We start from the raw sequence: 15,001 nt of genomic DNA on the forward strand, positions 1-15,001 counted from the left end.
TGCAGTGTCCTGTGTTGCTTTTTTTCTTCCAGTGCACTTTTCCCCGCCTACCACTGTGTGGCAGCACACAGCTTTATTTGAAATTTCAAATTTATGTGATTCATAGCTTTGAAAAACCTAAATGTGCACAGGGAACTTACAAAACATCTGCTCATGAACCTGTAGCTGGCAGGTATGCTCTGCTTGGCAAAATATTAATTTGACTTGTTTGTATACAGTGAACACATTTGTTACATGTTGTTATTTTAATGTTCTGCACTAATGTAGAGAGCACTGACACTGCAAGTCATGGGGCATGTTGGGGTGTGGCCAGTTTCCTGTGATGGGAACATGCTGTGTAGTCCCTCAGATCGGGATTAAATTTTCTCAGCTCCTGTATGAGGCTTTCCAAAATATTTCCTATTAGTAAGGAGATGAAAGTGTGTGTGTGTGGCGGGGGGGGTGTAATAGGCTGAACCTTAATGTGGTGGTGCTCTCTGAGTGGTCATGATTGTGACTATCTGGACAGAAAGCTCTTGCTCTCATCTTTTGCATGTTAAACAGGCTGTTACAACAACAGGACTGTTGTGCTCGGTGGGGGTGGGGGTGGGGGGGGGGGGGGGGGTTCAGGTCAGGGGCGTGTGCAACATGGGATCAGCACATTCCTCAAATTCTACCACACTGTCATGCTGCAGTCAGCTGATACGAGATCTGACTTTTACCTTCATGGAAACACCGCAACGAAACAGGCGCCTCTGTATCTTCAACATACTCGTCATTAACTGAAACACAGGGAGTGCCTTTCTCGGCATGCAGCTGGAGGCTGCTGTTGTACCATATGTACAGGCTACAGTCCCCTGTTTTGTAGCTCATTCCTAATATGCTGTTAAAAATTAGTTAAAATGTCTCTTTTCCTTTGAATAAAATGAACAAGCTATCGTCAATAAATTTAATTCTATGATGATCTCTAAAACTATCAAATATATGATTATTTGTGATTTAATTTTTTATAGTTCTGTCACTTCTTACCAATACAATGTGTTTCACATTTCTTGGAAAACCCTGTAATGTCATTCTATACTGGTAAATGACAAAAGATTTAAAATTGTGGGGGAAAAAACAGCAATAAATCTGAGGTTACACTTTGTCAGACACTTACACATAAGCTCATGACTCTACAAAGCCTGGTGAAGAGCAGTGAGGGAGGCAGTGAGGCCTTTGTCGTTCCTATGTCATCATTGCCCATACTGCTAGTCTCAATTGCGCAACTGTACTTGTTGCAGTAGGCCTCTGCTTTGCATGCCTCTTAACTGGTAACATTTGACTCCTCCTCCTAAACGTAGATTTGCTCTCACACTATGCCAGCACAACTTCAGCAAAGCAGCCCACTCCCTGCATCTGCTCTCCATCAGTGTGGTATGTGCTAGAGAGTCTTTGATCCCCCCCCCCAACTCAACTGTGTGTGTGTGCATGCGAGAGCATGAGTCAGACAGACATAGAAAAGACTGTAGTGCTCTTTTACACAGACAATGCCCTGTGGATGAAAGCGAGCGGAAAGAGACAGTGACACAAAAGAGCAGTAAACATTCATTATACCCACAGTTTTAAGGCCAGCCCCTAGGCCCGTAGCTGCAGACCCAATGCAGCTTGATCCTTATGCACAACTGCTGAAGAAGCTGAAGCTTCAGTCTTTTGTACTCTTAATATCAAAGTATGTGAAGCTATGAATTGAACTAACAAATGCCAGGTATTAATCTAATTTGTGCTGCGTACAAATGGAATCATAGATCAGTGTTGTATCTTACTGTACCACAGAGTTTAGGCTGTAGCACATAAGGGTGGGAAGGCAACTACCTTCATGGGCCCCAGTGACCCCCTACTACCTTTTGTTTTTGTGTCAAATGTTCTTGCACTTTGAAACTGAACACCACTTCAAACAGAAGGCCATAATTGTAGAGGCAATAGGACCACTGAAGGGGCCTGAAGCAGTGAGGGTGCCTCCTGCTATGTCGATTCTTGTGAAAACAAGACAGAGGCAGTAAAATGCTGATGGGACTGCCAGACAAAAGTGAAGAAGTGGCACATTCATCAGAAAGGTGTGAGAACAACTGGACATGTGAGCTGCTGAAAGAGGTGATGTCAGAGCTTGAGAAGTTCTTGGCATAATTGCATCAGGTGTGGATGTTTGGTTACAATAGAGAGTCTGTGAGTCACTCTCAATAGAAGCAATTAATCAAATTACTTGGTGTTATTTTTAGAATGATTTGCACCTTCTCACGTGGAGCCAGATGACTAAAATAACATTACAGAAAGAAATTAGCATGTACCCACAGGAACGATAAAACAACAGGAAGCTAAACAACAAAATTAAACGATCAAAATTTCAGTTTCAATATGAAAATAAAATTTCCACGCATACTCGTGAATAGTTATGTCGTGAGGCTGCATAATCAGTCAAGTGTATTATCAAACTGCAACACGTCATTATCAAATAAAGTTCTTGAAAGTGGGGATCAGATATAAAAGAAGCAAATCTGATATCACCACCCTTTAACTGGCTGCATGTTATCTCTGCCAGGAAGTGCACCAGGATGGTTATTTCCAATGCCCCACCTTCTGTAGGAACACTTGGGTCTGCGTAACTTTATACAAAGTAGCATTGTTTAAAAATAACATTATGTGCTCCTTGGTACGTTTGAGCTGAAAAAGAAGTGCACTATGAGCCCAATATTCAAAGATGCTGTGAGGAAAAATTTGTGTAAACTCTCCTCTTTGTACATATGGGGAAATTGGAAACTTTGCAAACATATCAAGAAAAGTATGATCCCTTTAAGAATTCCCAGATTGTACTCTTTGTTTACATAACACATGGTGCGATCCATAGACCATGCGAGGTGAAAAAAGAAGGCAGTTTTACTCCAAGCACAATATTGCTGTTTATCAAAGATTAAATGAATCATAAAATACGCCCATCTTCTGTGGCTAATATATTTTAGTACTCACAAACGGTACATTTAGATCAAAACAGTAAGTAAAACCTACGTTTAATACGTATTCCCCCCTACACAAAGTAAAGAACACAGGAATGGTACATTCCGGCCCTGCTCCTCGCTGTTTTTGTATCTGCTTCAGAGCGGATTCAACCGCCAAGTAAGTTACATTCTGCTATGTCACGCTAAAGAAGTTTGAGAGCAGTTTATTTATAGAATACTGGATTGGTGTGGGTACAGACACATATGCCGCCGGATATATGATATGAAATGAGAGCCTGTCGTGTTTTATGAAGCGAATTCCTGGAGATTTTTGAGCCGCTGTTATTACTGTATAGCTAACGTTACACAGTGAAGCCAGAAGCCCCATGTTTTCGTCAAGCCAAGAGGAGCACTGCGCCCCGTCCAAAGACCCAGTGAAATACGGGGAGCTGGTAGTGCTGGGGTAAGTTTAGCCTTGTTGATACATGTTTTTCTTTTAAATTTACTTTATATACTCTCCTGCGTTAATGTGAAAGCGAGTGTTTATCTTCAGGAAGTTTCACAAGAGCAAAGCGCTCACGGGGCTAACTTAGCAACGTGATTAAGTTTTGAAAATACGATACGGCCTTTTGGGTTTTAGTGCAGGTAAATATCGGCTTCGCACAGCTAACTGTTTAGATGTATTCAGGAAAACGTCAAGTCCTGGAGCTTCACGCGCTCACGTTATTCCATTAATCAGACACGTGCGCAATCTGAAATGTGTACATTTTTGTTTTGCCAAGTTGGGGGCGACGTTTCATTCCCCCATAACCGGGAAAGAAACACCAGTCTTGCAGTGTTCTAACTAACCGATGTCCTCCAAATACACACGTTCGGACAACTTTAGAAGCTGAGATGATGAAATGAAATGGAGCCCATACTCAGCAGCCCTGACCAGGGCGCTCCCTCCTACCTTAAAGTTGGATTCATGGGGTTTAAGGAATTCGGAAGTGGTGATGGCCCCCTCCCCCAGTCCCAGTGGTTCTTCCTATTTTCTATTCTATCTGCAGCTCAGTCCGCGCAACTTTACATCCATGCACTTTACACAAGTGACTGTCTCTTATACCAACGCTGCAAGGCCATGGTGTTCATGATTTCCAACAATCAAAAATTCGTCTACAGATGAGTCTTGCTTTAAATAGTTTGAAATCACACGCCTTTCTTTTCCCAACGCACAACACTGATTTGTTTACACTCTCCATTGTCTGCTGCACAAACGTTCAGGTGTGTGTGTGTGTTGGGGGGGGGGGGTCTTAACTTTCTCCAGGCTGTTGAAGACCAGCACCACTGTAAGAAGTGGGGGATGATGATAAAAACCTTCATCACCACATGTTGAAAGTCGTATCGCAGTATCACTGTGTATTGATATAATGCATTTTCTTGAAAAACCAGGATAAAATTACCTGACTTGATATATATGTTCTTGGCTAATTCAGCAAAGTAAACACCTCACAAATCAAGGTACTTCATTTAAATCCCTTTGAGGCAAACTGTGATTTGTTGCATTGGGCTTACTTGACATATCAGATCATATCAAAAAATTGCCACAAATATTATTCACCAGTTTGCATAATTTCACACAATAGCCTGATACAACCAGAGATGGTTGTGTTGATGATATGTCTCTGTGGACAAATTTATATTGTCTCATCGTAGGGTTATGCAAATGTGCGATATGCTAAATGACTTAAAACTTTGATCATGTTCAAAAATAGTTGCGGTTTATTGATTACTGTCTGATCAGAACAGAAAGTTGGCATCAAATGCATTCAGTTTCATACTTTTGTCAGATATATCCTGATCAAAACTTTGCCCATTTTAGACTATTTTATTATGAATAGATCTTGGATTTAACATGTGAGTATTTATGCTTCTTTCATTATATTAAAAGTTTTTGTAGTTGCCATTGATACTGAAGCGATAATATCAGCACTAGTATTGCAAAATTCCAAATAATGCCCGGCTGTAATCTGTTGATGTAATGTCTGATGTCTCATCCTGCCACTGAGTAAAACCTGCTGTGGGTTTTTCTTTGTCAAGAGCAATTTAAAAACCACCACCGTGTTTTTTCAGGATTAGGACAGGACAAACTGCAGCCAGTTATCATTTTCAACAATCATGTTTATATTTATAAATTGTCAAGGGCAACAGCTATCACAGATATGGAAAGCACCTGCTGTGTCATCAGTGATTGGAGTTTGGCCTGCACTGCAATTCACTTTCAAGTTATTAAAGCTTAAAATGAGTAATTTTAGGTGTTTGGGCCTTGATAATTATATAGCCTTTGTTTGAAGCACTTGAAATGAGATGCTCATAAAGTTTATATACAGGGTGCAGGGTAGAGTTTGGTTTTTGTCCTTTGCCCTCCACCCATACACCCACAGCCACACTGCTTATTATAAGGGACAACAAAAAGTGCTGACTGCTTATTACCCCAGGCTGAGCATGTGGTATGCTTGGAGCTGGTACTTTTGTTCTCTCCCCTGACATAAAGACACATATTTGAATCAGATGTGACGGGTGTATAATCACTACCATGACATCACATCCCATTGATAAAACTGATGGTAGACAAGATAGCTGACAGCATGGAACAAAGCTTGTTTGAGCAGCACTTCCCTCAGTGGTTTGTTGCCATGACCGTGGTATTACTTGCATGGCTGTCCTCCATCTATGTCTGGGCTGATTGGCTTGGAGCTGGTCAGTGAGAGGGTGGGGTGGGGGTGGGGGTGGGGGCGCTGCGTGGGTATCCTGGAAATGAAAGGATGGATTGATCAGGGCCCAGGCCTTTGCCTCTCCTCAGCTTCCTCTGTCCATTGTGGCTGGGAGACTGGGCCTATTGATTAAACTTTAAACATTTCTCCCCCAAGAACCCCCCAGTAAAGAAAGTGAACAAATCAACTAGGGTGCATCTTTGGTACAAACTGGCACCGATTGTTGAGATGCGATGCCTTTTTTTTTTTTATTAGCACTGAGCAATGTCTGCATTCTTACTTAACAGTATCGTCTGTCCTCTGTGCCATTTTCTTTGACCCTTTTAAGGCCACCCAGCCTCTGTTTCATACTAATGAGGGTTGTAACAACTCAGCATATCTCCTCCACATTATACACACACTAGCCTTTCATGTTAGCATGAAAGGTAGGAGGTGCTGTTGGCTCCTTAGTGCAGCCCTGGAGGATAGGTGATATGCCAGAGTCTTCTAATCCCTGCTCATAAGTAGTGGAAGGTAAATCCTTCGTCTGTCTGGCACAGGTCAAAAGGGAAAGCGATCACAATTAGTTGGAGCGCAGTTTTAAAGAGCCTGTCCTAGCTAATGTGATGCTGGGGGTTCCTCGATGACAGAATATTGTTCCTCAATGCAATGGTGAATAGGAAACGTGTGTGGCGTTTCTCAAAGAGCCAGGGTTACATTCTGCAGGTGGAATTCACGATGGCGAAAATGCTAAGCTGCGTATCATCTTATTGTGCAAATAATATATAGGCCCAACTGGTCTTTATTTAGGTGGAGTGTTTCTAGGACAGGTCTGATGAAATTGCACACTGTTAAATTAGATTCAGAAGTGCCTAATTAATGAGAGATCATCAGTATATTTGTCCCATATGGGTCTTCTTTAGGAGCAACATGTTTTTAGCCTTTGTAGTTCATTTTGATGTGCTTTCAGTCCAGTACTTTCTTACCAAAGTGGTTGTCTTTTAAAACTAAGATGTAAAAGTAAGCTGCTGTTAGACAGTGATCGACACTGGAAGCAAAAATCATTTAATAATGAATGATTTAAACATTATAAACACAAATACAGTTGTATATCCACTATTATTTTGTCAGCTCCCTCCTGCTGTCAGTGTATCAGTTGTAGTTGTGTCCACAGTATCATCCATTGCTTCTCTGTGGGTGGCTTGTCCTACAGGCCAGCTTTGTTCACTGTGCTGACTGGGACCATGTGTTTCCATTCCTGGCCAGCCGTGTGGAGACATGAGACAGGTGGACTAGCTTTGGAGGGAGCTTGGGAGGAGGAGAAAGAGGCTCCTGCTCCCACTGTTGCATTTGTGTTGCGACTAAGAGGAGAAATTTCAGATTATGTAGCAGTTGGTGGAGTTTCATTCCTTCATGATATTTGATTGCTATGCAAACCTCAGGCTTTTAATACAGATAATTCCGTTGTGCAAAGGGCATGTTCAGCACACCGTGGTTACATGTGAGTGTGTGACAGAAGGTCTGTGTGTTGGATGGGAGTAGAGCATGGGGTGTCCCAGCTGTAGGAACCAGCTGGTGGATGGGGAGAGGACCAGTCCTACCGGAAAGTACTTCTTCATTCACAAGGAGCTGCCTAGGCTAGGTGCCTCACTGCAGGCTAAAAGGTGAAACTGAAATATGGCATTGAAAACTGAAAACAGAGAACCGTCTTAGCTGCTTTTCTGGTTGTGCTGAGGCTTTGAAAAAGAGATCTTTAAGCTTTCTGTATGAGTGTATAAAATTCAGCTGTGAGACAACCAGTTTCAGTCATGTGAGCCAGTTCTCCACCCAGGCTGCGTGCTCCCAAAGAGATAGCAAACCTGACGTGCATCTTAAAACCTGCTCCTGCCTGGGACACAGAGCAAAAGAACAGCTGCACTTTACACAGAGTTGGCTCACTGCAATCACAAGTACCAGAGCGCATTATGTAATAAGAGAAATTATCCAAGGTAACGCTTAGTTTGCTAATAGGGTGCATTAGATTGCCAGTGATGTAATGCATGGCAAAGCTCCTTTTCAAAATGCGTGAATGTTTCTAATTCTGCGTGTATATTTGTCATATGACTACAAGAATTTTGCCTGTAAATCATATTAGATGCCTTTTTTTGCAGCTAGAAAAACTGTTTGTGTTTTCATAAAAAATTTAACTGTGTATTTGCTGTCCTTCCCTCTGCCCCCCCATGACAGGTACAATGGCTCTCTGCCCAATGGAGATCGGGGTAGACGGAAAAGCAGATTTGCGCTATACAGGAGGACCAAAGCCAATGGTGTTAAGCCAAGCACTGTGCACATCCTCAACACACCCCAGGCTACCAAGGTACAGAACAGATCAGAAGATGAATAAGTGATTTGTTGAACATACTCTCTTTGAAAGTGAACAATTGTCTGATTGTCATCTGATGTATATTTCAGACAAAAATGCATGGAAATCAGTAATTTTGTCAATATATTGCATGGGCAGGGTTGAGCTCATAATTTGATTGTGCTCAGGAACTCTGAGGAATAAACAAAACTGACATTTTCAGAGCAGCGTGATTTCAGTAGCTCATGTAACATGCCGTAAACTCCTTTACATTATTGTTGGCAGAGCCTAATGTTGACATTTCCAATACAATACCTCTAACTCCTAGCCGAGCCCCTTAGCTTTTCTTTGCACCGGAGTGCCTGCCAGGAACTGCCCCATCGAGTATAACATGTCTGCCTTCCTGCATTCCTGCCTTTGGTTTCCCAAGCAAAACTGCTAAACAAGCCGAAGGACCTGCTTACCTCTGCACCTCTTGGAGGGCGGTATTCCAGACATTTGTTGGGAGTTTAGCTCACTGGCCAAAGGCCCTCTGGATCAGGTTACTTACACCTTGTGGAACTTGACTCTTGATAACTGCTTTGTGGTTTATTCTTTGACAGAGGCCTTTTTAATCACACACACACTGTGCATCATTCCATTTGACTTTGAGCTGATATTTTTCCCACAGTGCTCTATGAAATATGGCTAAAAGTTTCTGCTGCTCCACACTTGGTGTTTCATCTCAGACAGATGGCTCGGAAAATCATGTTGCATTGGACCACCTGGCTGTTTTTACTGCTCATCTTAGCCGAACAGTGTGAAATTTGCACACAGACGGTTTCAGAGTTAGGAACTTCTGTGAGCTTCTTCCCCTTTCACCACTCTTCCTCTCTGCCACCCTGTTACCAGGCCTGGGATTACAAGGGTGAACTGAGGAGGAAGTTGTTGCAGTTGTCTGACCCTGCTCTCCCAGCTGTACACAAGATCAAAAATAGCCGTTCCTTAGAGACAAGCAGTGCGGTGAGCATAATTTGAGGAGAGCCTTCTTTTTGCATATAGAGTAAAGCAAACCAAGCCATCTCTCTTTTCTACAGCCCCCCAGCCTGCTCCAGCTCCCTAACAGTGTAGCAATTTCATACGAATGAACTATGAATTCTCTGTGGCTCAGAGGGAAAGCTCACGTGTCTTTGCACACTCCGGTGTTCATGACAGATAATGAGGAGCTCCAATGATGCCACTGTCTCATATTCAAATCCTGCCCCTGCGTTCTCATCTCCCACTTGATCTCTATCAGTGCATTTTGTGCATGTGTGATTGTTTGCATTGGCCTTCATTGGGGATTGGATCACCTGTGACTGTGTTTTTATTTTTACTCCTTCAACTGAGGGTGGGGCTTTGTGTGATTTTGGGATTGTGGGTGTTATGCTTATAAAAATGTAAGTTTCTGTTGGGATTGTGTGCAGAGTTCTCAGAACAGGTGGAGGACCATTTGCTTGTAGCGGCACGGTCGAGACAAGGCTGCATGCAATGATGACATTTGTCCCCGTCTGTCTCTGAGGTTACAGCAGAGCGTTGATGACCCACTTTCACTCTTTCCCTGTTGCACGTGACAAAGGGGTGGGGGAGTGGGAGGGTCGGTTTTGGAAATGGGATTCGCAGATTAAAGCGGGATGATAGTGCCATGTGGTAAAGTGTTGATGGGAGCTGGGCCTGAGTGGCTTTAACCCAACAGTCGCTACACTGACTGAGGCTTTTCTGCTGGTTGGAGAACGTTGTGTTAGCTCAGGCCAGTTTATGGTCACTGTCATGGGAGTGTGACTTTACACGCTGCTCTCTGTTCCTCTGCCAGAAATTCCTGCCACAGATCTTTGGTTTTAGGCAATACACTGCAGACATGTTCTTGCTTAAACTTCTGCTGTAACACACTAAAATCCATTATAATATAAAGCTTCCAAATTGTTCTAGTTTCAAATGACAGAGGGCATAGGAGGACAAATATACATTTTCTTGTAACTAGCACAATATTTGTTGTTGAAGCTTTGTTGTTTTTCCCTGACATCTGATTTAACCTCAGCAACAGTTACTGCATAAGGCACAGCTTTTAACTAATACACTCCTTTATTGTAGGTGTGCTTATATGTATTTGTTGTGTTTAATATGGCTTCACAGTGTGTTTTGTCATGAGTTGTTTGTTATATTTCAGGCTGTGAACTGCAAAGGCCAACACAGCATCTCCTACACACTGTCCAGAAACCAGACGGTGGTGGTGGAGTACAGCCATGATAAAGACACAGACATGTTTCAGGTAAAATAAATAAATAATACTGGTACCTGTTCGGATTGTGTGTACTGTGCTTTTGAATAAACTTTATTTGATTAGGGCAGCAACTGTTTGCAACTGATTACTTCCATCATTGAGACATTGTAATTTTTCAGAACACAGAGAAATGTGTTCATATTGCTCAAATTGTTTTACAATGCTTTTTTTTATAGTCTAGTCTAACTTATATGACTTGTGTATTATATATAATGAAATAATGTATCCAAATCAACAAATGTTTGGCATTATTTCTTGAAAAATACTTGTTGAATAGCTGATTGTTAAAATAGCTGAGCTGTTTATTTAATTGAGAATATTTGCAGCTATGCCTTCAAAATCTGCGTAATTTTTTCCCTTCCTGAATCGTCTACTCCACCAGGGATTGCATGTGACCTGCATGTGTACTGTCAGTTGTTCTGTCTGTAGCATTGATCTGAACATACAGTCAGGAGATGATGAGCTAAGGGAAGTTACCGCTGCAGGCATGTGCTTCACATTCAGACCTGTACCGTGTCTGTGAACAACACTGAATAAATAGAAACAGACACAGCAGAAAGGCGGAAACTATTTTTAAAAATATATAGGACTTTAGGAAAATTTGAGATGAAAAAAAATGAGGAAATGAAAGGGGAAATGGTTATTTTTAGCTCTGCTTCTTCAGCTTGAGAACATTTTGCAGTGTTGAAGTCTGGTCTGCTAAAAAATAAGCCTGAAATATTACTTCTGATAAAAACAAATAAAAAGCACTGATATAACAGCGTGCTTCTGTATGAAACTTTGTGCACCAAAGTGTGACATGTGCCATTCAAACTCACATTCAGACTGCCACAAAGTGGCAAATGTCTGCAGGGAATTTAGAAGAACTTAAAACTTCTATGCCAGTCTGCTGACTAGAGATCACAAGAAATGTAACATTAATGTGTCACTGTGTTGCTTTTGTAGATTGGACGTTCCACTGAGAGTCCCATCGACTTTGTGGTGACTGACACAATCGCAGGAGGCCAGGAGGGAGAGGAGACTCCCATCACACAGAGCACCATCTCCCGTTTTGCCTGTCGAGTTGTTTGTGAGCGTAACCCGCCCTACACTGCTCGCATCTATGCAGCTGGTTTTGATTCCTCCAAAAACATCTTCCTTGGGGTAATTACTGTTTGGTGTACTATGGTGGATTTACGGTATCTCTGTTCACACTGCTGTCTTAATGGAAGGTTAGATGTACAGTTTGTGCCTTTTAAAGCCACAGATTTTAACTAGATAAACTATTTGTGTTATTCTCAGTGTTGTACCACACAGCACATCAGTGTGCATCATTATGTTCTGTCATACCTACAGGAAAAAGCTGCAAAATGGAAGAATCCTGATGGTCACATGGACGGACTAACAACCAATGGTGTGCTGGTAATGCATCCTAAGGGTGGGTTCACAGAAGAGTCAAAGCCAGGCGTCTGGAGAGAGATCTCTGTTTGTGGGGATGTTTACACACTGAGAGAGACCCGCTCAGCACAGACCCCAGGGAAACTGGTCAGTAACTGAGGCTTCACTGAGTTTTAAGGAGATGTTTCTCAGTTCCTACGCAGATGGCATAAGCATTCTTTCTTTTTTTGCAAAGTGAAACTAAAGGTGTGTCTGCTACATCATCCTTTGCAGGTGGAGAATGAGAGTAATATCCTGCAGGACGGTTCGCTGGTGGATCTGTGTGGAGCCACTTTGCTGTGGCGTACTGCAGAAGGTCTCTTTCACACTCCCACCCAAAAGCATTTGGAGGCTCTGAGGCAGGAGATCAACGCAGCGCGGCCCCAGTGCCCGGTGGGTCTCAACACCCTCGCCTTTCCCAGCATGCAGCGCAGCCGCGCCCTCTCCTCTCTGGAGGACAAGCAGCCCTGGGTCTACTTGGCCTGTGGCCACGTGCACGGTTACCACAGCTGGGGCAACCGTTCAGAGCAGGAACCCAACACACAGCGAGAGTGTCCCATGTGCCGGGTGGTCGGGCCCTACGTGCCACTGTGGCTGGGCTGTGAGGCAGCCTTCTACGTGGACACAGGTGCACCCACGCATGCCTTCGTGCCATGTGGACACGTGTGTTCAGAGAAGTCAGTCAAATACTGGGCGGAGATCCCTCTGCCGCACGGCACACACGCCTTCCATGCTGCCTGTCCCTTCTGTGCCACCCAGCTCAGTCTTTCTCAGGGCTGTTCCAAGCTAATCTTCCAGGGCCCCGTGGACTGAGCTGAAGGGTCCTGCTCTGGCAGAGAGCATTAGACAGGAATGCCAACATGCTGTGAAACTGTTGCGATTATTTTGTGTTTTCTTTTGTTCATGCAAGCCAGCGGTGAATCGGAATAAGCCTTCTAAAGTTCTGGTCATATACTGTGGATTCTGCACAACAGAGAGCCATTACAGATTGTTCAGGGCCTCTCGTGGTTCGGATGGCCAGTGTGGCACACAGAGATGTGGATCACAGATGTCTGGCTCCTCCATAATGAAATACTGTTTCAGCTGTCCTGTCAAACAATTGCTTCAAACAAGGCTCGAGAATTGGGCTATTTAAACTACAATGGCTGCTGATTTTACCATAAGAGCCACAGAATTAAGGTACAGTGCTGCCTGATGGGAATACATATAGTTCAATTCCTGGTGGGTTAGAGAGTTTTTACAGAGCCAGACAGCTGGACTGTTGGCTGGGAGAAAGGCCAGGAGAAGCTCAGGGTCTAACTAGGAAAGTGCACCCTGTTGTCCTGTCGACTCTGAACCCTTAATGGCATCTAGATCGTATGGCTCTCTGGATTTGGCTTCCATTTTGCTGAACAAACTTTGAGGAGGTGGGGAAAAAAAGACTTTTTTTTGTATAGAAATACTATCCAGTGCCTCAAATCGCATTAAACTGTGGGAATATTTTTCAGAAATGAGAAAAGATATTTTGTCGAAGGCAAAGGGAGAGATAGTTTTGCAAACATACATAAGATAGTGACAGCCCACACAAATTCCTCTCCATGTTTATATCTGACAGAAGAGGTATTTTACTACACTGAGGCCCTTGTACTGTTTTGTAATGCAAATGTTAATATATTTTTCTCCTGCATAAATAATGTGTGTGAGAATGTTTGAGAGTGCGTGCGTGCATGTGTGATTGTGTGTGTGTGGGTTGGACTGTGTGGGTGCCCTTGGGCTTTGTTCAAATCGCCCTGCATCGTTTCACCCCAATCCCCTTTCTATGATCTCGCCCACCACCTAAACTGCTACCAGAGAGAACACGGGAATTAAACCGACCTCGCAGGGTTTGACAGTGAATGTACTGAAATGCATCAACTCTCCTCGCTGGTGGTGCTTCAGTTATACAGTGTGCTTTCTCAATAGGCAAGGCCATCACGGGAGCAGTACTACCATATACACCAGTCACACCTGCTTGCTAGCTAGCTGTGTCCTTACCCCACACACATGTACTGTATTCAATCTGCACTGTTGTTAGCTTTATCCCATGCTGGATCTGATCCAATGATTTGTACGCTGTCAAACCTGGGCACAGTCTCAGTAGCATCCAGAGATTATACCAAATATAAGGAGGAGTGGTTTTCTCTCCAGATGCAGGATGTAACGACCACTCTCTCCCATCCAAAGTGTTTCTGTAAACAGTCCTAAATCCAAACCGCTGCTATGGTGGAATGTTGACAGCTCTGGATTACAGTCGAGGCTGTCCAGTTGTTCGCTAACCAGCTCCATGGGAATAATGATATTATCGCACACCATGCCAAACTTGGTAAGTTCTATTGTGTATGGATGAGAGAAGTTGTCCAAAACAAAGTAGCAGATGAATTGAAACTAAAGAATCTGGGACAAATCTGTGCATTCTTCTGCGATGTTAGCTCACCAGACTGTGCCCATATGTAGAGTTTAGTTGAAGGCATTAATTCTGCCACTAGCTTATCAAATACGTTATTGAGCACTAAAATGATGAGATGTTGAGAGTAGCATTGCTATTGTAGCATTAAAATTTGTTTTCCGGTTGCATTATGATGTTACAGATCACAGGTATATTTAAAGTGCAGAGTCCACCTTGATTAAGGGCTCCTGAACTTCACCAGTAATGTGAAAATGATTTAAACAGCAGCAGTGGACTGCTGTGATTATTTTTTCTTTGATTGGTGCCCTCCCTAGAGAAACATAACTAGCATTCTTAAAAGCATCAGTAGCATTTTGCTTCACCCATAAAACAGAGCTTTTCTGAGTGGCTGATTTTTCTTTTATATTTTTTCTTTTAATAATTTTAATTTTTTTTTTTTTTTTTTTACAAGTTTTTAGATTTTATGTAACTGCCAAGCAGGGTCAAGTACTAAGCCACATACTGTACAGTAGCATTCCTCTCCAACACTTTCAGCTCAAACACTGCGCCCAGTGCTTAAGACCGTGTTCTGTAACAGCTGCAGAGTAGCTGCCTCAAACATTCCTCCTTGGTAAACATGGGTGGGGCCCTCAGTTCACCCAAGGGCTTGTTCTATGATTTTGTTTCCTACAGGAACTCTGTACACAAGCCATAGAACGCACTGATGCTCCCAATGCCTCCTTTGCAAAGAATAAAACATTTTTAAAAAATAACTTTAAAGTGAGTTGCTTGTCTCTCTGATTTTAGGGCTTCTGTAAATCTGACAGTCATGTAAAATTTCATCCTCCCAGATAAGAC

General features: G+C 42.9%; 1 protein-coding gene across 1 annotated transcript; it reads left to right on the forward strand.

The window, feature by feature from the left end:
* Positions 1 to 3,091: 3,091 nt before the first annotated feature.
* peli2 (pellino E3 ubiquitin protein ligase family member 2) lies at positions 3,092 to 14,916 on the forward strand. The gene is made up of 6 exons (XM_046413123.1): positions 3,092 to 3,414; positions 7,910 to 8,039; positions 10,210 to 10,311; positions 11,269 to 11,466; positions 11,659 to 11,847; positions 11,974 to 14,916. The coding sequence occupies exons 1-6, from the start codon at positions 3,338 to 3,340 to the stop codon at positions 12,550 to 12,552; spliced, it is 1,275 nt and encodes a 424-aa protein (XP_046269079.1). The 5' UTR covers positions 3,092 to 3,337; the 3' UTR covers positions 12,553 to 14,916.
* The last annotated feature ends 85 nt before the right edge of the window (positions 14,917 to 15,001 follow it).

This window comes from Scatophagus argus, chromosome 15, assembly GCF_020382885.2.
Source record: "Scatophagus argus isolate fScaArg1 chromosome 15, fScaArg1.pri, whole genome shotgun sequence".
Lineage (NCBI taxonomy): Eukaryota > Metazoa > Chordata > Actinopteri > Scatophagidae > Scatophagus > Scatophagus argus.

Bases quoted from the DNA above. Each gene is read 5' to 3' on its own strand.
- peli2 (XM_046413123.1), top strand. From the start codon at position 3,338: ATGTTTTCGTCAAGCCAAGAGGAGCACTGCGCCCCGTCCAAAGACCCA. The intron at 3,415-7,909 runs GTAAGTTTAGCC...CCCCCATGACAG, and splicing joins GGGGAGCTGGTAGTGCTGGG to GTACAATGGCTCTCTGCCCA. The intron at 11,467-11,658 runs GTAATTACTGTT...TCATACCTACAG, and splicing joins CCAAAAACATCTTCCTTGGG to GAAAAAGCTGCAAAATGGAA.